This window comes from Mucor mucedo, assembly GCF_025094135.1.
Source record: "Mucor mucedo strain NRRL 3635 chromosome Unknown EV154scaffold_231, whole genome shotgun sequence".
Taxonomy (NCBI): domain Eukaryota; kingdom Fungi; phylum Mucoromycota; class Mucoromycetes; order Mucorales; family Mucoraceae; genus Mucor; species Mucor mucedo.
The window spans coordinates 24,147-50,152 of NW_026252515.1; the positions used below are offsets into that span (position 1 = coordinate 24,147).

Below are 26,006 nucleotides of genomic sequence, written 5' to 3' on the forward strand. Positions count from 1 at the left end.
TGATCTAAATCACCTAGAATTTGTACATGTACGTTATTTGTACTTTTATCTGGTTCAGCTTCAGAGTTAGATACATCTTGATGATCTAAATACATTTTCAAAACCAAATCTATACTCCATCCAAAATACGTGAAAGTCTAAATATGAGTTTCCGTATTGTTATTTAACAGATAAGTGTAATATAATTCCAGACATACATCGTCCTTTAAAAAATCCTTTCCATGATTCACATTTTTAACCATTTTATTAAAAGTCCAAGTCTTCCTCTACCATGCAATCATCTTCCATGTAAAAACTAGGCATGACACGAGTAGCACCTTCAAGGTACCAATCGCCGTTACTCAGTTTACAGAATGTTGCTCGGGTCACCATTCCAATCATCATAAAATCGACTATTTTCTTTTCTAAAAAGATATCGAACTTCTCTTCAGAGTTTTCCTTATTTTCAAAGGTGACTTTAATAAGATCGTCTTGTGCGGCCGTCTCAGAATAGGGAGCGATTTCAGCAATTTTAGCAAACACCCACTCCTTGGTCTCGACCAAACGTACATTATCGGGATCCTTGATATGAGCCTTGACAATCTTTTTTGAATCATCCGAGTTTGTACCAATCGTTTCGACAACAAATGAAAGAAATTGCTTTTGAATCTTCATGGTTGCTTCAGTCATCCAAGAAGTGTCCATGTCTGACTCCAAAGCACCGAATAAAGAAGCACATGCCTTGTTATAGTTACCGGGCATGAAGCCACTGATACGCTTACATTTAGGTAATTGAATCTTTGCCTCACCAACAATTGCACGGGCATTTGCAATATCTTCTGCATATTCAGGAGCCACATTTCTGATTTGAAGGTATCTCAAGAACGCATCGATAAGAACAGGTGCATCCACGAAATCCTGTAATGAAATGAATCGACTCTCACGAATAAAGGTATTACTGAAATACACTTGTGCCACTTCAGTGAAGTTGACTTCAACGCCTTCCTCTAATTCATCAGGGACGGAATCAATAGCGGTCTTTGCAGCATCAAAATCAAATTCGGCATCTGGATCATCGGGTCTATCAGCACTGGTGGCACGGCCCAAGAACATGTTGGGGCCGGTATTGATTCCTCCAAATTTAAGATAGTTGTCAAAGATGGCTTTCTTTTCGCCAGAGAATTTGTGGTTTTTGCGGTATTTCATGATGGCGTATTCAATACGTTGAGAAAGAGGACGTTCACTAAAAATCAACCAAAAAAAGAGAATGTGGTAAGGACAATGTATAATTCAAGTATCGGACAACTTTACGGATCAAAGGGATTTTCAACGACATCTTCAGCATGCTTTTCAACATAATCGTCAGGTAATTCAGTACCTGCCTCAGGTAAATTGGCAGTCTTTGACTTCTTCTTTCTCTTCTTCTTCTTTTTTTCGTTGTCTTGATCAGTTTTCTTCTTTTGCATCAAACTGATGGGTGTAGATAATTCAGTAGGCATGACATCGATTTCTTCTTCGAGTTGTGCGCCATCTTCTGGTACACGTTCGATCAACTCTTCATCGTCATCAGCAATGTGAGTTTGGTTGAGATACTCCTCACTATAAAATAAGTTAGAATATCAGTCTTCGTTTCTGTTAATAGATTAATATAAAACACTTGCATCAATTGCTCTCTTCCTTCTTGAGTATTGTCTTCCATAGTTTTAGGAAAAAAAGAATAATGTCAAAATATTTTCGTGACAGTCGGGGAAAGCTATCCTCACACACAATCAAAATGCCGGACCTTGATTAATTCGGGTTTGATAAATTTATTTTTTGGCATGATCAAAGTTGGGTGATAGTAAATGACATTGCACTTAATACTTCACTGGTAACCCACCAAATGATAAAGACAACTTTATATTTATTATTGTCATAAAAGCAGCGTTTTATGTCGCCACGGTACTGGTGTGCTTTTTATATAAAGCTACCACTCATTTTATGCAAATGCAAAGTTATATACATCATAGTTATAAACAAATACGAATATAAAAATGGAAAACGATGCGTTTATCATCCAAGAAGTGATCGAATGTAAATAATAAAAACATTTTCAGTAAACGATAGCATCTAATGACTGTTAGCGCAGTTTATACCATCTACATTTGTCGATAATAAACTAGGACTTTTTTTCTCGCAGGGTAGTCAACAATAGTACAATATAGCCCAAATTTTGACGAAATCCTCTTAGATACGTGTTTGTTGCGAATGATTATTAAAAGTATTGCTAGATAGTTGAGATCTTCGACTGTGTACGAACTAATGGAGCCAATAGAAAGAATAAAATCAGAAGTCTAGTAATAATTTTAGTGATCAGCACATTTATGTAAATTTTTATATCACGGCTAAAAGGCCATTCAACAAATGATGGGACCCAATATCATTGTTTACATACTGATTACACCACTGTTTGAATCGTTAGTTTTTTTTTTTTTAAAAAAAAAAGGCAATCGAGTAAATCAAACTGCAATCTTTAATGTTCTGCAAAAGAAGCTTTTTACTGTCAACAGGAGTTTTCCCAAAGTCGATTTACCGAATGTCTTGACCAAGGATGTGGTTTTTTAAACATAAAGTAGTATTATTACGTGCTTATTTTATTTTTCAAGAAAGTAATTTTCTTTCCCACACACTACCAGTATAATTATTTCAGGCTATTATAAGTGAGAGCCAGGATAACTTCAAAGTGTTTCGAGTTTGCATGATTGCCCTTTGCGGACTTTACACGCTGCATCTTATTTTATTTTTTTGTTATTGGACGTAATAATCATAGTTAAACAAATAATTTCAATCATACACTTTGAACAAGATTATTTGTCGAATACAGGAACTTTATTATCAAGAACAACAGATTTATGTTGTAAGTAGCTAAATTTAGTATTGGTGAGAATCGTTTTTTGGTAAGAAATTGAGTGTCTGTCGTGTAAATATCTAGTCCAGACTGTCCAATTATAAACCTTCTGCCAAGAGTCGATTGATCCGCGGTGTTTTTTTTGTTTTTTTGTTTTTTGTGTTGTTTTTGGATTATTGACCTTTAAGAAAGATCGCATGTATTTGTTTATTCTAGTCATTTATATTTGTTATTTGCTCTTAATATTGCGCTATTATTTACAGCGGTAACAATATGGATTCTGTCGAAAAAGTATTTTATCCAGCGGTGTTGTAGATCCTTTAATATTCCCATTTTAGTAAGAATTTATGCTAATAATAAAGATGGCTGTGTCCTTTATAACAAGATGTCCATATTTGTAGGCAGTTTATTTGGATTCCTTAATCTGGTCATAGATCTGCATTAGCCTCAACTCCATTATTTTCAACTACCGTCTGTGCATACACTTTTCCGGGCCCAATGTATCGACTGCATGATATATTTACCGTTATCAACAACACATATTATACATACTCACGGAATATAGTCGTACCCCAATCCATTATAATTAAAACTAGACCTGAAAAAGCACACGTAATCCGAATTGTGAGAAAGGCGAAGCATATGTCCCTTGTTGTAGTGGATACACCCGAAGAACATAAAATTGATCGAGTTACACGAACCTCAAAATGAGACACCGATGACATATCTTTATTATGCGAAGAGATCACGTTTGACAGTAGGCATAGTAGAATTACTATTTCTGTAAATTTTAATATATAGGGTAGGCTTGGCCAAAACAAAATTGTTTTGAGAAAACAAAGTCGGCAATTACGACAACTGTTTGTTTTCGGAATAACAAGACGATTTTTTTAAACATGTTACAAAAAAACAATTTGATCTATAACTATTATTCACCGTAGCTAACTTTGATCTATTGACTGTCCTTTCTATCAAATACAAAGAGAGAGCACATGTAAAAAAATTCACTTTCTCAAATGTGATAAAATTTCAAACTATTACGCCAAAAAGTAGTTATTTGTTCATCAAGCACGAATGGGAGATCGGGATTCAATATTCCATGTTGCTTGGCAATTTTACGAGTTATTAATCCCGGGTGTATGTACGTTTTTACCAAGACTTTTAATTCAGGAGAGGAGAATCAAAAAATGTCTCCTCACTAGAATCAAAAATAGATACCTGCTACCGAGGTAAGTATATCAGATTTCCCATCCGATTATCTTTACAGCTCAAAAATGGCACACTTTTTTAATAGTATATAAGAAGCGAGTAATTTCCAGTTTATTTTTAAAAAAATTATCTACAACAACAATAACTACTAAACCAATATGAGACTTTTCATCGCTGCTACCACTGTCCTTTCTTTGATTGGTGCCTCTCAAGCTCTTCCTGCTGCTTCAAACTCTTGTCAAGAAACCCACCAAGGTAACAATTTACATTCTATTGACGCGTTCGTTCATGAAAAACTAACAATCATCTTTAAATATCAGTCGCCACCGGTGAGACTTGTAAGTCAATTGCCTTGAAGTACAATCATTCTCAAAGTGATATCCAACAATGGACTAAGAAGTCCAACACTTCTTTCGACTGTGAGAGTATCAAGGTTGGCGACTCTATTTGCGTTAAGGTAAATAATCCTGATAAATAACTTTGTAACAGTATTAAACCTGTATATACTAAACTGTGAAATTAATAGTACGGTACTGTTGACAAGCGTGGCGAGAAGAACGAGGAGCCCAAGCCTAAGCATACCACTTCTGTCAAGCCCAAGCCCAAGCATACTACTACTGTAAAGAAGCCTGTCCCTGCTCCTTCTCCTAAGGCTGTCAACAAGGACAAGCGTGGTGAGAAGAAAGAGGAGCCTAAGCCTAAGCATACCACTTCCGTCAAGCCCAAGCCCAAGCATACCACTTCTGTCAAGCCCAAGCCCAAGCATACCACTACTGTAAAGAAGCCTGTCCCTGCCCCTTCTCCTAAGGCTGTTAACAAAGACAAGCGTAGTGAGAAAAACGAAGAACCCAAGCCTAAGCATACCACTTCTGTCAAGCCTAAGCCCAAGCATACTACTACTGTAAAGAAGCCTGTCCCTGCCCCTTCTCCTAAGGCTGTTAACAAGGACAAGCGTGGTGAGAAAAACGAAGAACCCAAGCCTAAGCATACCACTTCTGTCAAGCCTAAGCCTAAGCATACCACTTCTGTCAAGCCCAAGCCTAAGCATACTACCACTGTGAAAAAGCCTGTCCCTGCCCCTTCTCCCGCTGCTCAAGAGCACAAAGATCTTAACAAGCGTGCTGAAGAAGCCAAAGACAACAAGAAGGAAGCTGCTAAGAAGCATACTACTACCAAGAAGACTGTTCCCAAGAAGACTACTAAGAAGCCCGCCTCCAAGAAGAAGACTACCAAGAAAGTTGTTCCTAAGAAGCACACCACCGCTAAGAAGGCCGAGCACAAGAACTAAATCGATGTATCTGATAGCTAGCTTTTTGATTTAGTTATTATTTGTACTATTGTTCCATTTCTTCTTTTTTTTTGTCTTGACTGTAATTTATTGTAAAATGTATATTATATTTCAAATTTTTTTTTTCGAATAAAACTTTAGTAAAACATATATAAACAACTAGTTATGCTTCATGATATAAAAATGCATTCGTTCAATCTAGTGTATACATAATCTGCTGTATTGTATCATAATTATGGTTTCTTTTGTCTACTTTACAGAAATTGCTTTTAAGTCTATCGACCAAATGCAGTAAAGATAGACAGGTAATAAGGTGTATCAAAAAATTTATTTAATTTTGCTATTCAACTGATTTTGCCTTAATTGACTCCACTGTTGGTACTCAAAACGAGCAACATTATTAACCATACCCATATCTCTGATGTACAACTTTTGGCAGACTGTCATGTCCAGAATGTAATCGATGATGCCATACGAATGCATTAAATTTGTAGCGTTATACCATATCAATCCAAACAAAGCTCCAACTAATGATCCAATTAGGACTTGATTGAGAGTATGATATCCCAAATAGATACTATGTTGTGTTTAGACATGTGAGTATGGCATAAATCATTTGTGATATTGTCTATATATTACCGAGAGACAGAAACCAGAATGGCAAGGGAGAACATTGCAAAGCAAGTTAAAATTTTCCAAATGGCATGGTCTAATTGAATGTACTTGTAAAGATACAAAGAGCCATAAACAGCAAAATACCAAATAAACTGTGAATGACTTGAAGGCATTCCATATCCATCCCCAAGATGTCCTAACAGGGTTTTAATGAACAATTTTTTTTTAAAAGAGTGAGATGAACCTTACCATATGGTCTGTCCTGTTCAATGTTCTCTTTCAAAACGTAATTCAAGGCTTCATTTAAAAATTGACCAGCAAGCATTAAAATACCAGCCATCTCGCGTCGCGAAACAATGACAGATGCATAAAAAACCATAATAGCGATTGGAGCTAGAGTGATGTATGCAAATGCATAAGATATTTTGTCCAAAGGATTGAAATAGACATGGGTTAAGGAGATCGAAGCGAGACCATGCCCTTCATGACCTGCTGTCATTATATAAAGTAATGTAAAAAGTATGAATTGGGACTCACCTCCATCCCAAATTTAATAATATCAGAACGTAGTGCGTGTAACAATATTTTTGAGGGAAAAGGCATGAAGATAACAGAACACGATATTTGCTGGATCAGAGGCAATGGAAAGAGATCTTTGAGCACGGACAATCTACAGAAAGAATATTTGTGTCAATCAAGAATACGTTGATACCCATAATTTCCGATCAGGAGAATGAAAGCTTTGCATTGTGTTTTCAGGAGCCATTCGGTGTTTAAATCGTTGCTTTTATATGTAAAAGCAAGCATGTGCTCTAACGACTTTTTCTCTTTGTTCCACGCCAAGAATTTTTTAACATAAAATGAGCTGGAAGGCAAGTACATGTTAGTCCATAACTCTACTAGTAAGCTTATATTCGGACATATAGGGTTTTCAAAAGGTCGTGAGTCGTTTGCCTCATCAGATTATGTCCAAGAAGGAAGATGGTAATGAACAACAGACTTATTAAACAAGCAGTAATCTAAAATATATGCACACCTCTAGTAACAAGAGACGCCGAATTTATCCAGTTAGAAGCTCGATTTAACGAGAGTGCAAAGATTGCCGAACTTTTAAAAGCGGAAGGGCAGACTTTCCGCGATAGAGTCTCTGGTAAGTAAAATAGGCAACATCCTTGTATTTTTATAGCACACTGACGCATTGTATTAATCTAGCACTATTGACACACCAGTCCGAAATGGCTAGTCATATCTCAACCATTTACAACCCACAAATCGGTGTAGAAATGGAAGAAGGCGGAGTTCAAAGACGTGTTCAATCCACACCAGCAGCAGCAACAGAAGCTGCTAATGATGCCGAGGCGGCTATGATGTACTGCCGTGATGAGATTTTACCTCAATTGGTAAGTAAACATGTTTTAAAACGACTGATGTATTCTGGCCTGACAAATAAGCTGCTATGTAGGATTCAATTGATCATTACGTTATTCGACCCGCACTGGAATTCCAAGAAATCGTCAAAGTGATTTCAAAAACCATTGTTAAACGAAACCATAAACTGATAGACTATGATCGTCATCGAGTCAGTCTCAATAAGTTAACTGCGAAAGCAGAACGTACTTTGAGTGAAGAGAAATCCATTTTTAAAGTCCAAAGTCAGTTGGAGACTGCAACCCAAGATTATGATTATCTGAACAATGCTTTGAAGGCTCAATTACCCGCCTTTTTCCGTTTACAATATGAATTTATTCAACCAATTTTTGAGCACATGTTCCATCTTCAGTGCAAAATATTTGGTATGATTTACGCTCGTTGTTATGAGTTATTGACAGCCAACGAAGCCCATTTTGTGACACATGCAATGTCTGTGGATGAAGGGTTCAGGTGGAGAATAGCCCAGTTTAATGCCCAGGCTGAAATCGAAAATATGGATTTGCTTAAATCGGGCGGAAAAGCTTGGTTGAGTGGTAAATGGTTTTGTCTACAGAAAAATATATATCATGGTACTAATTTTGTCATAAATTACTAGTATCGGGTGGTGCCAACAGCTCTAAATTAACTTTACAAGAACGAGCGGCAATAAAAAATGAGAGCCCTGCGCCTATGGCAATAGCACAACAGCCCTATCAGACATATCAACCTCAAAAACAGCAGCAGCCGCAACATCAACTATATCCTTCTCAACAAGATGAAAAGAAATCATATGGACAAACGCCAAGTTATGGACGAGCACCTTCATATGGTCAATCACCACATACTCATGATGAGCCTTCTGCACCTTCTTTTGGGAAGGCTCCTGCACCACATTACGAACCCACGCCTGCACCTGCTTATAGTCAAGCTCCTCCCTATGAGCATAATCAACACCACAGTTATGGATCACAAAACTCGGCTGGTAGTGGTATGGTTTCATCTAGAACAGCCGCGCCACCACCACCACCTCCATCAAGAATTAACTATGTGCTGGCACTTTATGATTATGATGCTCAGGCTCAAGGTGATTTGTCGTTTAGAAAAGATGATAAGATCGAATTGATAAAACGTACTTCTGATGCTAATGACTGGTGGACCGGTAAACTAAGAAATAATATTGGTGTATTTCCCGGTAACTACGTCTCAGAATTATAACACAAATCGTAATAAAATTGTACACTTTATGGTTTTGTTTTTTTAATTGTATGTACACGCATTCTAAGCACGGACCTTGAGGTATTCATCTACATATTATCTTCCAGTAGCAACCACATTGAAAAAGTGATAGATTTCATCATCATCCAACATGGCTACTTGAATTCCACATGTCTCACAAGTCACTTTGAAATATGATTCGTCTTTTTCACCTTGCATTTTATACTTCTCGCCGGGCACAGTGTGGCAATTGCGGACAAACATAGCTCTAAATTGATTTGCATATTTTTCATGCCTACAATAATTCACTTTTAGTGTCAAAATCAAAATTGGTAAAAGCGTAATTACCTTTGACAGCTATAGCATAAAGTTGTGAAGCACATCGGACAGGTTAAGATAGCATCCGTTTTATCGTCCAGTGGTATATCCTCAGAAGCTCTGGATGAATCAACTACAAACATTGACATTGTTAGCCAAAAGAATATATTCACATTTTACTCCTACCACCTACTGTCAATCTGTTTGGAGACCCATTCATCATCTTTCTCGTCCATGTCTGGATCGTAAAGTAATTCATCGTTGCTAATAATCTTTTTTTTGGGTTTAATGACTATGAAAAACTGTGAGCTAATTTTTTTTTTTTTTTTTTTTTAGATCAAAAAAATAATGGATTACGAACTCGGCTTCTTTTTTTGCTTGCCTATGAGGCCAATGCCAGGCGAATCTTCTTCTTCAGAGTCTTGATCGGAATCAAAGTACACCTCGTCGTACCATTCTTCGTTTTTTTCTTTAGCTTTATCTTCCATTCAGAAAAAGTTGGACACAAGTAAAAGAACAATAATGTTTTGGATCCCGCTTTCAAGAAGACTGCCAAAGTTCAAAAAAAAAAATGGCCAGTAGTAAACTTTTCTCACTAAAAAAGTATTCGACGCGCACCGATACACATCTGTGTCAACAACATGTCTGACTATTCTTAAAATAACTAGACATATATTACTCCCTCAATCTTGAATATTTTATCTCATATTAATTAAAAATCAAACTAAAAACATGAAGGCACACTCAAAACCACATTGATTTTTCTTTTCCCAGAAAAGCATAGTGCGTCAAACAATTTCACCCACACGGGTTCATGCATTTACATAATGTTAAGCGTGATCACGGCTTTTTAAAAAAGCGCATAATGGGACGTTACACGCGTGGGCAAAAAAAAAGCATATGTAAGCAAAAGATAAAGTAATCTGTTTCAGTAATAAATTTATTTTTTCATTTTCATTAATATTAAAAAACCCAGTTCTTCGTGCGCAAGCCCTGGGGAAAAAACAGTGTCTCGCCTATGCGGTTGACAACCATACGCTCATGGACAACGCCGCTCAAAATACCCAGTACATCGTCTGACAAATGATCAGGTGGGAATACGAGACCGGAATACCTCAGACATTGCTGCCGTTTTTTGATTGAAGAGAAAGAAGAGAAAGAAAACTTTGGATGAAAAAAAAAAAGTGCCTTTTTATATCTTTTTTCTGCATGAATTGTGGTTCCCATACCCTAAAATAATTTTTGGGACTTTTTTTTTTTTTTTGACAGTCATCCACCAATCACAATGAAATCCCTTTGCTTTATACGGACCACCTCCATGATATCTATCAAAATGAGATATAAACACTATTTATTTGGCAAGTATTTTATCAGACCATTACAGATTTTATCGTACATTAGGAAGACAATCGCATAGTTAGTCCACATATGATTCTATTAGCAGTGGTAGTAGTATCTTGTCAGGGTAAAAAATGGGTACTTGTTATGAATTGAAATAAATTTAAATGGCCAGTTCCTTTGATTCCTTTAATCCAGTTGTCTCTTCTTCGTTGGGTGGATGTTATACGTTTTATAACCATCATGCCGCTGAACTTGGGGTGGAGGGAGCGGAAATCGAAGGGATAGATTTCATTGCTAAAGCTGATAAACCTTGATTGTTTCTTCATACCACCCAACATCATCGTGACACTCGTAAAATTTGGGAGATTCAGCAGTAACAGTAATATGCTTCATGGTCAAATTGAGCTTGATAGGCTGTTCGTCATCTCTTATTAACTCGGTTGGTTGTTATTCGACAAATCCTTGTTCCTATGCTGGTTTGTGGGTCTATTCGAATTGCTCCCTCAACATTTGCAAATCCCGCTCCTCGTCATCTTTCTCCGTTCTATCCATTTTCTGAAGGAAAGCTTGTCTAGCCAAGGCTTTGGGATTATTATCAACTTATGCGATATATAAACTGCTTTCTGTTTTGTCAACCCGAAGAATGCCGTCTCTACCCATTTGTTTTAAAAAAACCACTCAGTGAATTCCAACGTGTTGCATTCACATGAATATGTTCCTTGTGAGCAATATATTTCTGATACATTTTGCTGGCAAACACACGTTTTGTGCCATGTCTACGTGAGAGTAAGTTGCGAATTTCCTTTTTGAATTCGTCTAAAAAGTTGTAAAAGTAACGACCTGGATTAGCAGTAACAAGAAGCGCTTGACATTGGTACGATGCGGAAATGATGTGACAATTGCAACCGTTTTCGTCTCGGCCTTGACGTTCACTGGAGTGACAATAAAAGCGTGACCTTTAAGGACCTTAAGACTAGACAGATAAATAAAATCAGCTCCTGTTCCAACATGAGCAAGTGTGGTCATATAACTTACCTTCATACGATTGCCAATGGTATAAGGGGACGTAAATTCAACTTTTGTCATATTTTTGTTTGTTAGAAAAAAAAAATGTGCAAGGTAAACAAAGCATAAAAATAATGATCGGACATCCTTACTCTTGCGAGTAGAAGCTGTATTCGATTTGGAATTTTATTGGTTAAAAAAGATAGTATGCCTAAGCAAATTATGGAGCTATCTTCTGTAGCTCCAAAAATTATTTAATTCTAAAGCAATTGGAGGAAAGAGTTTTTATGTAGAAGTGTTACCTTTACAGAATAAATAGTCTTTTATAGATAATAGACCAACACTTATAGGTGATGTAGTATGATCAAAAAGACAGCAGCTTTTTAAACGTGGGTTTGGATCTCCGTCAAAGGATGAGATGTATCCAAAGCCCCAATACACGAGAATAAAATATGCAAGTGTTGTCAATCCGTAGAAACGGGAAAAGAAAGCAATCTGCTTGATTAATGTGACCACTAATTTTAGGGAAAGGTTTGTGAACTTTTGGAGATGACATAGTGTTTCCAAAAAAAAAAAAAAAAAAAAAGAAAAAAAAGGGGACCAAACAAATCCATTTCCGGTTTCGCTTTGTAACTCTTTTCTTTTTAACTCCAAGAAAAAAAATAAAATGTCAGGAGTTGCAGCACTTCAGAAAGACAGAAACTATATTGCTGTTATCGGTGATGAGGTATATTTTCACTAATCTTGCTTGTCTTTTCTTTCTGTCTCAATATTCGTTGTTTAGGATTCTGTAACAGGTCTCTTGTTAGCTGGTATTGGACATGTAAACCAACAACAAAAGAGAAACTTCTTGGTAGTTGACGTTAGTACGTATTGAAGATGGAAAGAGCTAGTAGGCATGGTTACTAATGAAGACTGCCCTTTTAAACAGAAACTCCATTGTCAAGTATTGAGGAAACTTTCATTGAATACACCAAGCGTAAAGATATTGCCATCATCTTGATTAATCAACATGTAAGTTATAATCACCAAACTGCAAAAAAAAATACGGGGTGCTAATGAAATAAGACGCGTTCTATTACAAATAGATTGCTGAAGATATTAGAGAGTTAGTTGATGGTCATAGTGCAGCTTTCCCTGCTATTCTCGAGATACCCTCCAAAGATCATCCTTATGGTAATATTAACCAAACCGTTCTTTCTTGCACCCAAACAATAACACTTTCTGCCCCTCTTTTTTTTTATTATTATTATTTAGATCCCGAGAAGGATAGTGTCCTTAAACGTGTCAGAAGATTGTTTGGAGAGTAAACAAATACTATTATATCTTTTTGTATAAAAAAAAAACTAGTTTGCATCCTTACTGTTTTCTCTATACATCTCTCTTTTTCTTTTTTCCGTGTTTTTTTCCTAGATTACTTCGATAGAGTGTTGGTTTAAAATTCAGCTAAACCGGTACTGAGTTTTTTGTTGTAATCACTTATTTATTAAGACATGTAATTATATTATGGATATCAGTTTTTCTTTTCAGTAGTATCAGGTTTGACAAACTCCGTTGGAATAGAAGGAGTAACGAGCTCGTTGTCGATATCAGGGGGAAGAACCTTTTTCGTGTCATGTTCAGTGATGTATGTATCAACGGATGAAGATTGTACTGGTGTCTTTATGGTGCTGGAAGATAACAGTACTTGAGGTTGTGACGGAGGAGGATTCACATCATTGTCGTTAGTGATATTTGTCGGAAGTCCAGTGCGACAGGTAGTGAAGCCTGGTAATCTTGTGATATCAACAGGTCCTGTTGAAGTGATGGGGGCTTCCGCTTCAAGAATCTCTTGATTTTTGTTTATTGATGTCACATCCCAGTAAGGCGGGAACTGTTCTTCGGCCAACTTCTTTTGCCTCTTTCGGTGTCTCAAAAACAACCAAAATAATCCTACAAAAATCTAAATAAACACTTCGATTAATACCTGAGCAATAATTATATATTGTCGTAGATATTACTATAGCAAATATCCCAACGCAAATGCCAGCAACTGCGCCGTGGGACAACCCTTGTGTTTCGGATACGGCAGCCTGAGACTCTGAAGAAGAATCTCCCGTAGCCTTAGTTGATGGAATGCTAGTGGAAGTACCAGATTCAGTTAAATTTGTCGTGCTAGGTACAATCCCCGTAGCATAATAATTCTTCTGCCAAGTGAATGATTTCAGATCCAAAATATGAAAATCGGACGTAGCCAGTAATGTTGTATCAATGCCAAAAATAATAAACAGCAAATTGTTCTTGATAACGGCTTTATCCAAAAAAAAAATTAGATTTACATTCACATAACCATGTTCGTAGCTTACCAGAATGCCCAAATCTTGCTCCTGCGCCCAGATTAGATGCTTCAATACTTACAGGCTGAATTACGTTTGTTGCCATATTGTAAGTATAAATATAATCTGTAATTGGAATACGATCTAAAGCAATATGAGTTTAATTAGGTTGCGCCCCATAAAATAAATGAGTTTTTTTTTACGAACTTCCTATGCTATCGGGTCCGGCTCCTCCATAAATAATTATGATGTCCGTGTTAGGAACTAAGGGGTATTAATGTCAGTGGAAAACTCATTTCGAAACTTCAATTTGTATTTACTCAAGTTAGCAGTATGAGACATTCTACCAGATGGTGTTATTGTGCTAGAGGCTGTTTTTGATTGCCAAACAGCTGTATCAGTATTATATACTAAAATATTTGAAAACGTTGAATAGGGACGAGTGTAGGCTGCGGATATAGGATCTCGGACAATGTCTCTGCCGCCAAAGTAATAAATCAGTTTTCCTGTTCTATCCAGCGTGGCAGTATGTCCGTAACGAGGATATCCAGGCGCTACTGAGTTGGCCTCCATACTCCATTTATAACTCTATTAAATAATTAGTTAGCCTGTCTCTATTGGTTTTTTTTAAAAAAAGTTCTGCAAACCTGCTGAGCAAGTGAAAGCTTGGCCACACCATCAAATGTTTGAACCAGTGATCCGATTGCACTATTGTCCGATTTAATAAATATTACTACACTATAGCCCCAGATTCAACCTGATACATTAAAAAAAAAATGTACCACAAGAACTTACGCTCCGCCACCCCAAAATACAACACTGCTATTTTGTACAAGAGCACCTGATCCGTAGTAACTAATAAAAGTAATAAATGAAACTCGTTTTTAAACATCATGTGTGACAGAAAAAAGTACATTCTTTTGCAATCGAAATGATTTGGATAAATCCAAAAATGACTGCGGAACAGCAAAAGATACATACGTTTGAGAGAAAGAAGACACATTTTGAATAGCTTCCCATTGATTTGTATCGGCGTGATAAATAACTGTTTGATTTTTCATGTAACTTTTTCCATTGTTTAATCCTGTTCCACCGTTCATTAGAACACTATTGTCACTTAATTTAACACTGGTATATCCAAATGTCGCTTCGGTCACAAAGTCTGGAGGATCTAACACTTGGACCCAAGCGTTATAGCTGCTTTCAACAGAGAAATCTTTACTAACATCTAGGTAGTAGTGATCTGGGAGTGCCGTAATATCCTGATTTACAATTTTGGCATACCCCCCAGAATAACAGTAAATGCGAGTATCATTTAACAGCAGTTGGCAGCCTAAATGTCATAATGTATAAAATATGGAGTTGTTCTTTTAGTAGATAGACATTATTATACTATGTAAGATGTATACCCGAATTATATCTTGTAAATGGCTGATCTGCTAAGACCGTTACTACTTTGTTTGCCAAACAAATCATTGTTAACATTGCAAATATGTTCATCATGATCCAGACTTTTTTTATAGCAGCTAAAATGCTTCAGGAAGGCAGGTTGACTTTAGAAAAAAAAGTAAGAAAAAGAGGGTAAAGGAGTAGTCAAAGTTTTCCCATATCTTCAAAAATAATTTTAATCATCAAAGTAATTTGTCCTACCACAGAAATTCTAATCGTACTACTCTAATCCAACATAATAAAAATAAAACACTGAAAGTCCAGTCATATTAAATATGATCTCGATTTTGATAATCGACATTTTGGATGATATATGTAATGCCACACATCAATTAATGCCAATAATATATCAGAAGAACAGATAACAGAGAACAAGTTACCAGATCATTTCATAACCAATCTGGACAGCATAACGTTGTTGGAATCACTAAAAATTGGCCAGGTTATGTTAGTAGAAAGTGTGTCTAATTGAGTAATTGTAGAAACTTACTTATTTAGTCTATTTGCACCACAACGAAAAGGAGGAAAAATGAAACCATGAACTAAAACTAGTGTTGAAATCTTATCAGAGCAATATTCAACGCAATGTCTTGATTTCGACTGGTCGTGGTCGACTTATTATGACCATTTCTGTGTAGCTTTCCTTCTTTTTGAAAAAAAAGCTAGTTGCTTAGTAGTCGCATCAAAACAGGAAGTGCAAGTAATGGTCGATCTATTTTTGTTAACAACCACCAAATCTGTCGTACTTTACCGTTTTTTTTTAAGATCTATGATAACTGATTTAGGCTTCTTCTAACATGGTTTTTTATAAACGTGGTAATTCAGGACCAGTTTCCCATAAATGACCACACCAGATTATTGTTTTTCTTTCCTGCCGATGTAATGAGTTTTTTTTTTTCTAAAATATTCGATAGGAGATAGTCTGATACGCCTTTGATCCAGATAGTAGTTGTTACATCTAGATCTATTCCCTGAAATACAGTTTCTCCTTTTGTTAAATATGCGATATATTTATCTAAGATAAACTTCCCTGTTGATATCTGTCGACTGAAGCTGCGTATGCAATATTTTATTCAGACGATCCTGTTTTGTAAAGAAGGACCAAAGCTTGAAGAAGTATTACCACTACTGATCAACATTGTGTTGTTTGTGTTACACTTTTTCTCTCCACAGATTTTTTTTTTTTTTTTTTTGTCAAATTTGCTTTTAGAGAATAATTTAACCATCGTTAAATTTAAGACATATTAGTAAATAGAAAGAAAAGTATTTTGGACAGTTGTATAACCTATTTTGTAAAGTTTTGAAATAAAGAGATTTAAGGATTACCGTCTCAAATCAATAATACATTATGTTGACAGGCTTATTTAAAAATAGCCTTGGATTAAAATTATATTAATTGTTAATGGCAAATGTAGATACATTATCCAAGACCTGACTAATTCTCAGTTATGTTGTCCCAGCCATTAATGGGAGAGGGGGATTTTTTCAACTCATTTAAAAGTCTAGCAAGTGAATTATTGTAATCTTTGATTGAAATCATATCCGTCATAGATGTATATTTTATTTAAAGTATTTACTATATTAAAAACCACCCCCGCTGCCACCTCTAACATCTCCTACATTATTAGAGTTTATGCCTGTAAAGGTACCGCCATAATGCGTTCTGTTACCACAATTTTTCTCTGGTTTACATCAAAGCACAATTCCCAGTACAGTGAGCTATAGAAAAAATCAGCAACTGAATATAATTTGTGGATAGTGAATATCACAAAAACAAACCACAGCATAATTATGATCAAAGCAAAAATGCCATCAGGCAGTCCCCTGGTGTCTCTTTTTAACAATATATGAGATTTTACATAAAGTGAATTGTTTAAAGTTTTCTTAGGCTTGGATTTAACATATTAGCCGTTCTTCTACCAGGAATAATCTTCGAGATCCAGAACAAAGGAATCAGATAACGCTAACAATGTTAAATTTATGCCAAACGTATTGAATAATCCGTTTTTATTGATAATTTCAACTATTTATAAAAGAAATTAAACAGATGCTTTACTGTGGTATACAATGACAATGTTAGGGGTATTTTATCAGTATAACCAAAATATGATCCAGCGCCTATATATGCTTTTTTTGGTGTGTAAATACAAAATGTATTTGCCTCAATTTTGCCTGAATTATTTCTCGGTTCAACAATCTAGGATTATATAAATCCAGAATCCAAAGCAACAAAAAAGTTTATTATACACGTATTCCCATTTTTTTTCACAATCATGTGCCCTTCCAGAGACGTATCAATTCGTTTGATTTTAGTCAGCGAACTCCATATAACTATGTTTGTCTCATGTATGGCTTAATTTTTTGTGTTTAATTTATTTTAAAACTAAGTAAGTAGCAGAATGACAATAAGAAATGCTAGCAACCGTCAATAAGCTATATCTCATTGATATTATGAGCTACGTAAACTTCGTTTACAGTATTACGTGTTGCTGAGCAAACTCAAGCAAAGCTGATGCTATTTTTGCTCTCCCACATATCAGGAATTAATCGAACACGAGAGTTTGGCATGAAAAAAAGAGAGCGTCGAATTATAATTTGGCGTGGATTATTCAGGTAAAAGAATGATAACGGATATGGTGAGATTTCTAATGCACAATTTAATCAACAACATTTAAGTGGTATATTCGTTTCTTGTTTAAAAAAAAAACAATGCAAAGCATGGATTATGTAGCTAATTTAAACTATAAACTAGCTCTGCCATGTTTGAAAGAAAAAGTACCTCATCCTCAGTTATCTGCCATGGTACACAACGAAACAAAAAACAAAAACAAACATTTTTGCCAGTGTCACTAATATGCCTTAATGTACTACGGATGTCTTACGTATTTATGTATTTGAAGAACCATCGTATTTTATGCAAACGACTTTAACATTTTTATTGGTCCTACATACAAGAGTATAAACGATGATATGGTTTAAGTTTTACTGCAATATTACGTATAATTTATAAATCGGAAAAGCTGTAAATTAACAAGAAATGGTATCCGGGCTATTTCAACAATTCACCCGAGATCATTTTTAACGCAATTAGAAATGGTGTATCGCAAAACCGCCCCGCTATAGTAACAACTACTTCACTGTCAATATTGAACATATAATAAGATTCAATGATATAAAAATATGAACCACCGACTTGATAAATAAGAACATATAATATATGCACAGGAACAAATTAAATATTTCCTTAAGGAACTATACATTTAATTAAACTTATTTTACGGAAATCTGAAATCACAGTTTTAATCGTTTCATTTAAACAGAGTGACTCATAAAAGCCCCATGAATTGTTGAATAATATCATGTAGTTTTTTTAATTACACAACCTATGCCAAAACCCACAAAAACGCCTGTTCGATAAATCAGTACCAAGAAAATAAAACTATCATATTATAGTATACAAGTATTTTTTCAAAGCATTACAGCTAATTCAAACTATTGTTACAATGCGGATTTCCAACAGCTATTTTTTTTTGACTTTGAACATAAAATTTACACTCATCCGAATCTATTCTCTATTAAGCCAACTTTTAGCGTTGTTGCAATATCTTACAGCCTTTTCGTTTTCTAATTTAAATTCGTTTAGTTATTATATCTTTAGTTATCTTTTATCCGATTGTTCAAGGGTATCGTTACTGATCCTTGAGACAAACTACAACTATATAAACCCATAAAATCATTATACTTAAATAAACCATTCAGCTTTTTATTTAGATTCTTCCTCTATCTAACTCAAAACCTCTACCAATAAAACACAACAATCAATATCCAGATTGAATCACTATTTAAAAATAACAGGGACTTTCTAATGACGTTTTAACCCTGCATTAAAAAAAAAAAAATTGCGAATATAGGCAAAATTGCCTTTTATGGGCAATTTTGCCTATAATCACATATTTAAACTCCGATTTTTTCGGAAAAAATAAAAAGTAGGACTGGAGTAGCTGGGCGTCGATCCCAGTGCCTCTCACATGCTAAGCGAGCGCTCTACCATTTGAGCTACAACCCCATACATGCTGTCTTGTCGTAAGTGGTTATAGCGTTTGCGTTTATGAAATACTCTTAGGTGGTATGCCGGTTCGAATCCGGCCAAGCGCATTGTTTAATCATAACTATAACTTGTGTAGTAGGTTTTCATCAGTTTTAGCTGTGCTTGTCTTGTCGGACGAGGAATCCTCAATGCGCCGTACGTTCAACTCACTTTCCCTGTTTGGGCTCCTGCTAGCTGCCAGCTGGTCTGGCTAGTTCTTCTCCCATCCCTTTGAGGTGGTTTACTGTTGTCTTTTCGGCGGTCAAGCGAAGAACAATGCAAGACGTGATGTGTTCAGCAAGTTTTAGGTGTCCCCCCCGGGAATTAAATAAGCAAGAGACTCCTGCCAAAAACAGCCAAATAGACTTAGCCATTACCGCCCTTTTCATATTACCCTTACATTTTCTAACTTTCCCTCCTTAATTATAAACTTCCTCCTCATCTCGTCCTCGTAATTAGGCATTATATCTATGGATCGCCCATCATAATTACAATTAATTTCTAATTAATAAAAAACCCCTCTTTCATCTGAGCTACAACCCCCACCTTTCTTTCGCTTAAAGAATTTTTCAGTAAGTTTTGCATCCAAAATTTTTGAAAAAGTTACATCGCATCCATCCATCATCAAATCCTCCTCAATCCGTTGCAATCCAATCAAATTTTAACTAAAGTGACACCGGGCAATCCAGTGGAACAAACCGTTTCGAACTCCGAGTTAAACTCCTCCCTCCAGAACGACATTCCTGAATTCCAAGCAGATTCAGATCGTCAATTCTCAGATCCCAATTTACCTTCTGACGAAACCGAACCTCCTGCATCTTTTGGAAATAGTCTCAAACGTCCATTTTCCTTTGTTTCCCCACCATTCCTCGACAATTCTCAATCATTGAAAAGAATGTCGATTCCCATTCCGGAATACCTGAGCCAAGTCAACGAGCGTCTCTCCCGGCTCGAATCAGCTCACGACGAAATATTCCAGCTCAAAACAGCCTTAGCAAGATCTGAAGCATCTCGACGCGAATTAGAGAAGCAAGTCTCTACTCTTTTGGCTCTCCAAAAAGAAAATTCTAATTCCGCCCCTCCACCTCCAACAAGTCAAAAGCCCCCAAGCTATGCCAATGTTGCTGCTGCCCCTCCCAAGACAAAAAAACAGGTAAAAAAGAAGACCCCTTTGCCGTCTGTTCGTCGTGCTACTGCCACCGTTGGTAGGCTCTTTGGTCCTCAAGCCAACAAACCATCTGAGTACCAATTCTTGTACTACGGCACCTCTGTTCGCCGTCCGCTGAAAGAACTGAGACGAACCCTTCAAGCTACTGGCGTGAATGTTTCAAGAATACTTGATATTCAGTACCCTGACTCCCGAGTGATATCCTTTTTGTTACACACCGACTTTGTGGTAGAATTTACAAGTGTTATGCACAACAAAGGCCGTGGTACCGTACCACTTGATGACTATGATCCTTTGGATCCAGCCAAGCTCAAAGATCCCAAATTTGCCAATCTCTCTCTGGAATTACGGTGCCAGAAAGCACATGAAATACAAAACCTTCGGTGTTTACGTGCCCTCTCTTTTGTCCGCCGCTCTGCTCGTCTCTCCGTTGCTCGTTCTTTTTTGCATTACGAAAGAATCAATCAAAAACAGTTCGATGCTATTTTAGCTGAAGAACTCGAAGCCAGGTCATCCCTACCAAAGCCCACTCCCAACAAGACGTCCTCTGTTGAAAAGTTAGCTGCCAAAAATAAGCAACTAAGCTATTTAGGTTTTCTTCTTCATCATGACCACGAAACAGCCAAGTTGTTGTCTGAACCGAACCCTGAAGACTTTGTTATGCCGGATATTGAATCTGTTTAACTTTTTTATACCAAAGTTTTCTAATTGTCTCCTCTTTCTCTTGTTTCTCTCTCCTTTTGGTTTTGCTTCCTTTTCTTTTGTTTCGCGCTCTCCTTTTTATCTTCTTTTTGTGTTTCTGGTCGGTGTGTTGCGTATTTTGTATAGGCTCGATTAGACTGCGAGGAATCCTCAGTGCAGATCCAATCACTATCTTCTTATTCTCCCCCTCCCACCTCTCATTTCAATCTCTTTTCTTTGCTGTTAACTTTTTTTATCTTCTTTATCTTTACAACCCTCTGGATTTATCCATAATTTAAATTAGTTTAGTTTTGTTAGCTTGTTTCTCGGTAATAAGGCATTATATCTATGGATCGCCCAAATACATTACCATTTATTTCTTTAAATAAAAACCAACCTTTCTTAACCTGAGCTACAACCCCCACCCTTCTTTCGCTTAAAGAATTTTATAAAAAATTTTTTTGTGTAACCAATCTTTTATTTTTCGAAATATCAAGCAATACTAGAACCGCCTCCAACTACGCATTAAAATAACAAGCAAACTCGTCTGTTCATTTTAGTACAACTCCCAAAGCCCTCAGACAAAAACTCACCAAGTTCTGAAGACTTTTGTTTTCCGCCATTTCGACGATTTCACAAGACATTCCTACATCTGTGAACATCCTCTATTGCTTTCCTGTTCAAACTTTTTCTGAACCCTCTCTTATTACAGCTAAACCCAATACTGTAATTCAAGAAACACCTTAATTGTTGAACGCCCCATATTTGGACACTATAAGGTCGTATTTATAATATAACCTACTATAATGTCAAATATTAACTCTTCTTCCCAGAAACGAGGCCCACCTACCTCCATTTCTGTTCCTCGTAAGGATATTACGAAGCCTTTGACTCGTAATGGAACGTTCAAGCATGTCGTCGCTGACCCCGATGCAGATTTTCTTCATAAGAAGAAAATAGCTACTGCTACGGTTCGCCGCTTTACTGGCTCTCCTGAATCTTCAGCAATCACCTTTGTCTCTTCAGGTACCATCCCCAATGGTCAAAAACCTATCTCCCGTGATACGTCTCCCGCTGCTCCTTCTACCCCTACTGCTACCATCACTGAAATTGATGATAGCCCCGTCATGTCGACCCTGGATTCGTCCCTCCCTCATGTACCACCAGCAAATATTGGTGATACATTAGCATTCAGTATCCCTGAGTTTGCATTGGAAATGCAAAAGCAAATTCGTCAACAAGCTCGTCGCTTAGATGAATATGAAACCCGTCTTTCAGCCATCGACCAGATCCTGGAAGAAAATATTCAACTCAAAGCAACAATTCGTGAACAAGGTGACACGATCGCAGCACTCAAAGCTAAACTCACAGCATCACCTTACCGTCCCACCGACACCTCCATGGAGGTCGACTCTCAAGAAAGGGATTTATCCTCAAATGCTAGCATTTGGAGTAAAGCACCTCCCTCTTCCTCTTCCTCCAAGCCTCCCACCCATGCCTCTACTAGACCCCAAGCAACCAAAAGTAAGCCTACCATGGCTGAAATTGTAGCAAAAAAGGCTAGCAAGCCGGTCCAGCCCAAGCCCAAAGCTAAAAAACTTTCCGCTGAAGCTATTGCAAAAGCAGCCCGACCTTTCATGGAACGTGACCCTAATGAACCTCAAGGCTTCCAATATATCTATATTGGTCGCTCTCGTAAGATCACGCGCCCAGAAACTCGTAAGCGCTTTAAATTAGTTGGTATTGATACAAGCCGTGTTATTGATATCACTTTTCCTGCGAATGGTGTACTCGGTGTTCTTGTGCACGCCTCCTATGCCTCCACCTTCATCAAGATCATGACTAACGTCAAAGCCGGTATCATCAACGACTTTGATCCTTTGGACGAAAAACATTTGGCTAATCCCATATACAAGTCCTACACCGCTGCTGCTCGTGCTGATATTGCTGCTTCACTAAACAACAACCGTTGTAAGCAAGCTTTGTTGTATCTCCATACCGCTCGTCCTACCCAGGTTAAGCCAGTTGGTTACTCGTTCGTTGACCTTGGATATATATCTGAAGAAGAACTTTTGGAAATAACCAAAATGCCCTCCCAAGATCCCAAGTCACGAATCAATGAAGAGACAGCCAAACTCTTCAATGCTCCTGTTACCAAACCACTCTCACAATCAAATTCCACTGAAGCCATGGATGAAGATGACGAGTTTGTGTCTGCACCTACAGAAATTATTGCTACCGAAGAGGTGCTCTAATTATGTCGGCCCTCTCTTTTAAAATTAGTCTCTTGAACGCTAATGGTTTAAAAGCTACTACTGTTCAAGATCCACTATCCCATACGCTCTTTTCTGATATGCTCTTAATTACTGAAACCTGGCTTACGCCCTCTATGCTCCTACCTACTAATTGGCCCCAATATCATTGTTATGGTCAAAAAGTACAAAATGCAAATAATCGTGGTAAAGGTGGTATTACTGCTTTATTCAATCCTTTATGCAAATATACAGTCCTTCAACTTCCTTCTCCCAATGATCACACGCTCTCCCTCAAAGTAGGTGACCTTCGTGTTCATTGTCTATACCTTCCTCCATCTATGCCCATCAATCAAGTTTTTGCCACCCTTGATTCGATACCTCTTCTTCCAAATACCATCATTTGTGGGGATTTTAATGCTCGCCTTGGCTCCTTTGTTGGTGATCATCAATCAAACCCTCGTGGTAACCGTCTCCGCTCCTGGTCTTCAGACAACCAACTGCGTATATTGAATGAATCTCTTGCCTATGGTATTCCCACCTTTTCTGGGTTTCGACTCGGTCAAGAAATATCCAGCATTGTTGATTTATTTATTACAAATATCGCTCCTTCCTCTCTCGTCTCTCCAGCTCTGCAAGTTGAATCTGACCTCTCTCTGAGCTCTGACCATCGTCTTATGCACCTCACATTCGACCTTGTGCCATCTCACGATGATGTCCCCCTTCTTCCCGATCGACCGTTGGCACCACGTAGATTATGGAATTTAAACAGACTTAAAAAACCTGCGTACCTCCAGAAATACCGTGAGTCCATTAAAGAAAAGATTGCACCTCTCACCACCAAGCTCGAAAACTGGATTTCCTCTCCACCTCTGCTATGTCCATCTCTTGATTTATTCAACGAGTCATTCAATGCATGTGTGTATGATTCTTTAGATCTTTCCGTTGGTAACACTCCTCCTCGTCCCGACTACTGGCACAAGTACTGGACAACTGAATTACAAGAAGCTGCTGAAAATCGTGACCGATGTTATAAACGCTGGCGTAGAAGCATTGGGATCGACAAGGTACATTGGTGGAATCAACATGATGAAGCTAACAAACTTTTTCGTAAAAAAATTCAAAGAATCAAAAGAGAATCGTGGAACGAATTTAAAAAAAGTTTGGAGACAAACTTTCCCAAAGCCACAAAAACGATTTCTCGAATTAAAGCCCGCAACACTCACACCGCTTCCTTCACGCATACTGATGGTCCCATGAAAGCTGTTGATATTATGTCCACCCATTTATCTTCAGTGTATAGTGGTTCCTCTCTCCCTGCTCCTTCTCTCCGCCCACCATCCGTTCATTTACACCATTTTTACCTCACCCTCTTGACAACACTCCTTTTTTGGATGATGATGTTATATCGTGGCGTATCAAGGAATTACCGAACAACAAAGCTCCAGGCCCAGATCACATCAAAGCCGAAATGCTCAAGCCTGTCATTGACATCCTCGCTCCTTTTTTCAAACTTTATTTTACTCTTTGTTACCAGTGGTCCAACACACCGTCTTTATGGCGTCAGGCTACTGTGTTTCCAATTTTTAAAAAAGGTGATCGTACTGACCCCGCTAACTATAGACCCATTTCACTCACTTCTGTTCTTCGAAAATTATTTGAAATGACTATAGTCTCACATGTTACAGAACTATCTCCCGCTCTTGATCACGCCCAAGGTGGTTTTCGTAAACAGCGTAGTCCTCTTGACCAAGCTTTGTGTCTGCATGATCTTATGCATGATTACTTTAACAAGCATTATCATTTTCCTTCTGTTGCCTTTCTGGATATCAAACAAGCTTACGATACGGTGGATCGTCGTGTAGTCTGGAATATCCTTGCCTCAAAATCCTCTTTTCCTGTTCCTCTGCTCAACCTGCTCATCCATATGTTTGATGATGTTTCTATCTCTGTATTGCTGGCCAATCATAGATCAGATCCATTCACTCCCATCACTGGTTTGTTGCAAGGCTCTGTGCTTAGTCCTCATTTATACTCTCTGTATATTGATTCTCTTCCTGGTGTATTGCGTAGCGCTGCCTCTGATTCTACTCCTACTGTGTTCGGTCTCGACGATGATGAACCTGTAGCTATTTGTAATAAATCAAGGGTAGTTTGATTTATAAAAAAGAAATAAAAAAACAAAAGAATACTTTTAAAACTCTTTTATTCAAAGTTAATATAAGTACGATCTCTTCATAATTGGGAAAAATATCAAAGGTATTTATACTAAATAATTGTATGATAAGGATAGCTATCATATTGGTTAAGAACATTATCTGTAGATATTGATTATTAGTGTTATGTCAAAGATAGTGGACCTGATTGATAGAGCTGATCTGGTTCCACCATATCCGTATCTACTATGGATATTTGTAATTGTGTAACCTAATTTCCTAATCCACTACATTATCCCCCACCAGAGTTGATCAATGATCGACACGGCATTTTAATTTTTACGAGTTCTTTTACTACGTCTTAACTCTTCGGGCAATAGCTTATTTACGCTCGACACTTTTCGCTTACTTTGTTCAAGTGGTTTGGCTCTTAATTTATTTATCGAACGAGCGTCCTTCATATTGGGAACTTTCCCATTGGTTATTTCCTTAACCTTTTTCTCCTTTGTTAATTTTCTTACTTTATCCCAGTACGCATTTAATACTGTAGGATCGGTGAAAGCTTCAGCCTTTTCCCAGGTATTGCTCCTGTCACCGTATCCCTTCCATTTTATGAGATATTCTCTATTTC

General features: G+C 37.2%; 11 protein-coding genes and 1 non-coding gene across 12 annotated transcripts; 6 read left to right on the forward strand and 6 right to left on the reverse strand.

Moving 5' to 3' along the window:
* Positions 1–246: 246 nt before the first annotated feature.
* EV154DRAFT_432314 (Argonaute siRNA chaperone complex subunit Arb1-domain-containing protein) lies at positions 247–1,678 on the reverse strand (the record flags this gene model as incomplete). The annotated part of the gene is made up of 3 exons (XM_051596663.1): positions 247–1,222; positions 1,291–1,574; positions 1,637–1,678. The coding sequence occupies 3 exons, from the start codon at positions 1,676–1,678 to the stop codon at positions 247–249; spliced, it is 1,302 nt and encodes a 433-aa protein (XP_051450688.1).
* A 334-nt stretch (positions 1,679–2,012) lies between these two features.
* On the forward strand, positions 2,013–3,181 carry EV154DRAFT_488236 (uncharacterized protein; the record flags this gene model as incomplete). Its single annotated transcript, XM_051599076.1, has 5 exons — positions 2,013–2,052; positions 2,465–2,574; positions 2,669–2,775; positions 2,825–2,875; positions 3,130–3,181. 5 exons carry the CDS (start codon positions 2,013–2,015, stop codon positions 3,179–3,181), a joined length of 360 nt encoding a protein of 119 aa, XP_051450689.1.
* A 1,026-nt stretch (positions 3,182–4,207) lies between these two features.
* On the forward strand, positions 4,208–5,363 carry EV154DRAFT_607890 (uncharacterized protein; the record flags this gene model as incomplete). The annotated part of the gene is made up of 3 exons (XM_051607638.1): positions 4,208–4,330; positions 4,396–4,532; positions 4,602–5,363. Exons 1-3 carry the CDS (start codon positions 4,234–4,236, stop codon positions 5,361–5,363), a joined length of 996 nt encoding a protein of 331 aa, XP_051450690.1. The 5' UTR covers positions 4,208–4,233.
* A 240-nt stretch (positions 5,364–5,603) lies between these two features.
* EV154DRAFT_556919 (phosphatidic acid phosphatase type 2/haloperoxidase) lies at positions 5,604–6,487 on the reverse strand. Its single transcript, XM_051605385.1, has 3 exons — positions 6,228–6,487; positions 6,003–6,174; positions 5,604–5,940 (listed from the first exon to the last, which is right to left on the reverse strand). The coding sequence occupies exons 1-3, from the start codon at positions 6,475–6,477 to the stop codon at positions 5,691–5,693; spliced, it is 672 nt and encodes a 223-aa protein (XP_051450691.1). The 5' UTR covers positions 6,478–6,487; the 3' UTR covers positions 5,604–5,690.
* Positions 6,488–7,213: 726 nt separating this feature from the next.
* On the forward strand, positions 7,214–8,603 carry EV154DRAFT_540912 (uncharacterized protein; the record flags this gene model as incomplete). Its single annotated transcript, XM_051604454.1, has 3 exons — positions 7,214–7,378; positions 7,441–7,942; positions 8,005–8,603. 3 exons carry the CDS (start codon positions 7,214–7,216, stop codon positions 8,601–8,603), a joined length of 1,266 nt encoding a protein of 421 aa, XP_051450692.1.
* A 96-nt stretch (positions 8,604–8,699) lies between these two features.
* Positions 8,700–9,409, reverse strand: EV154DRAFT_571501 (E2F-associated phosphoprotein-domain-containing protein; the record flags this gene model as incomplete). The annotated part of the gene is made up of 4 exons (XM_051606272.1): positions 8,700–8,898; positions 8,952–9,054; positions 9,115–9,213; positions 9,283–9,409. The coding sequence occupies 4 exons, from the start codon at positions 9,407–9,409 to the stop codon at positions 8,700–8,702; spliced, it is 528 nt and encodes a 175-aa protein (XP_051450693.1).
* A 1,339-nt stretch (positions 9,410–10,748) lies between these two features.
* Positions 10,749–11,348, reverse strand: EV154DRAFT_540914 (domain of Kin17 curved DNA-binding protein-domain-containing protein; the record flags this gene model as incomplete). The annotated part of the gene is made up of 3 exons (XM_051604455.1): positions 10,749–10,861; positions 10,938–11,218; positions 11,329–11,348. The coding sequence occupies 3 exons, from the start codon at positions 11,346–11,348 to the stop codon at positions 10,749–10,751; spliced, it is 414 nt and encodes a 137-aa protein (XP_051450694.1).
* Positions 11,349–11,934: 586 nt separating this feature from the next.
* On the forward strand, positions 11,935–12,577 carry EV154DRAFT_432315 (F subunit of V-type ATPase; the record flags this gene model as incomplete). Its single annotated transcript, XM_051596664.1, has 5 exons — positions 11,935–11,994; positions 12,052–12,133; positions 12,199–12,281; positions 12,356–12,443; positions 12,525–12,577. The coding sequence occupies 5 exons, from the start codon at positions 11,935–11,937 to the stop codon at positions 12,575–12,577; spliced, it is 366 nt and encodes a 121-aa protein (XP_051450695.1).
* Positions 12,578–12,780: 203 nt separating this feature from the next.
* Positions 12,781–14,926, reverse strand: EV154DRAFT_571504 (uncharacterized protein; the record flags this gene model as incomplete). Its single annotated transcript, XM_051606273.1, has 9 exons — positions 12,781–13,209; positions 13,268–13,557; positions 13,613–13,726; positions 13,790–13,846; positions 13,903–14,170; positions 14,230–14,290; positions 14,378–14,437; positions 14,564–14,844; positions 14,903–14,926. 9 exons carry the CDS (start codon positions 14,924–14,926, stop codon positions 12,781–12,783), a joined length of 1,584 nt encoding a protein of 527 aa, XP_051450696.1.
* A 4,098-nt stretch (positions 14,927–19,024) lies between these two features.
* EV154DRAFT_t162 lies at positions 19,025–19,097 on the reverse strand. Its single transcript has one exon. It is a non-coding gene; the product is annotated as a tRNA-Ala (tRNA).
* A 557-nt stretch (positions 19,098–19,654) lies between these two features.
* On the forward strand, positions 19,655–21,326 carry EV154DRAFT_531630 (uncharacterized protein). The gene has a single exon (XM_051603847.1). The coding sequence runs from the start codon at positions 20,014–20,016 to the stop codon at positions 20,968–20,970; it is 957 nt and encodes a 318-aa protein (XP_051450697.1). The 5' UTR covers positions 19,655–20,013; the 3' UTR covers positions 20,971–21,326.
* A 447-nt stretch (positions 21,327–21,773) lies between these two features.
* Positions 21,774–22,221, forward strand: EV154DRAFT_488244 (uncharacterized protein; the record flags this gene model as incomplete). The annotated part of the gene is made up of 2 exons (XM_051599077.1): positions 21,774–22,124; positions 22,156–22,221. The coding sequence occupies 2 exons, from the start codon at positions 21,774–21,776 to the stop codon at positions 22,219–22,221; spliced, it is 417 nt and encodes a 138-aa protein (XP_051450698.1).
* Positions 22,222–26,006: the final 3,785 nt, after the last annotated feature.

Excerpts from the sequence above, each read along its gene's own strand:
- EV154DRAFT_556919 (XM_051605385.1), bottom strand. The coding sequence starts at position 6,477 with ATGACAGCAGGTCATGAAGGGCATGGTCTCGCTTCGATCTCCTTAACC. Across the intron at positions 6,175-6,227 it reads TGAACAGGACAGACCATATG|GACATCTTGGGGATGGATAT; the intron begins GTAAGGTTCATC and ends AAACCCTGTTAG. Across the intron at positions 5,941-6,002 it reads ATTCTGGTTTCTGTCTCTCG|TATCTATTTGGGATATCATA; the intron begins GTAATATATAGA and ends AACACAACATAG.
- EV154DRAFT_531630 (XM_051603847.1), top strand. The coding sequence starts at position 20,014 with ATGTCGATTCCCATTCCGGAATACCTGAGCCAAGTCAACGAGCGTCTC.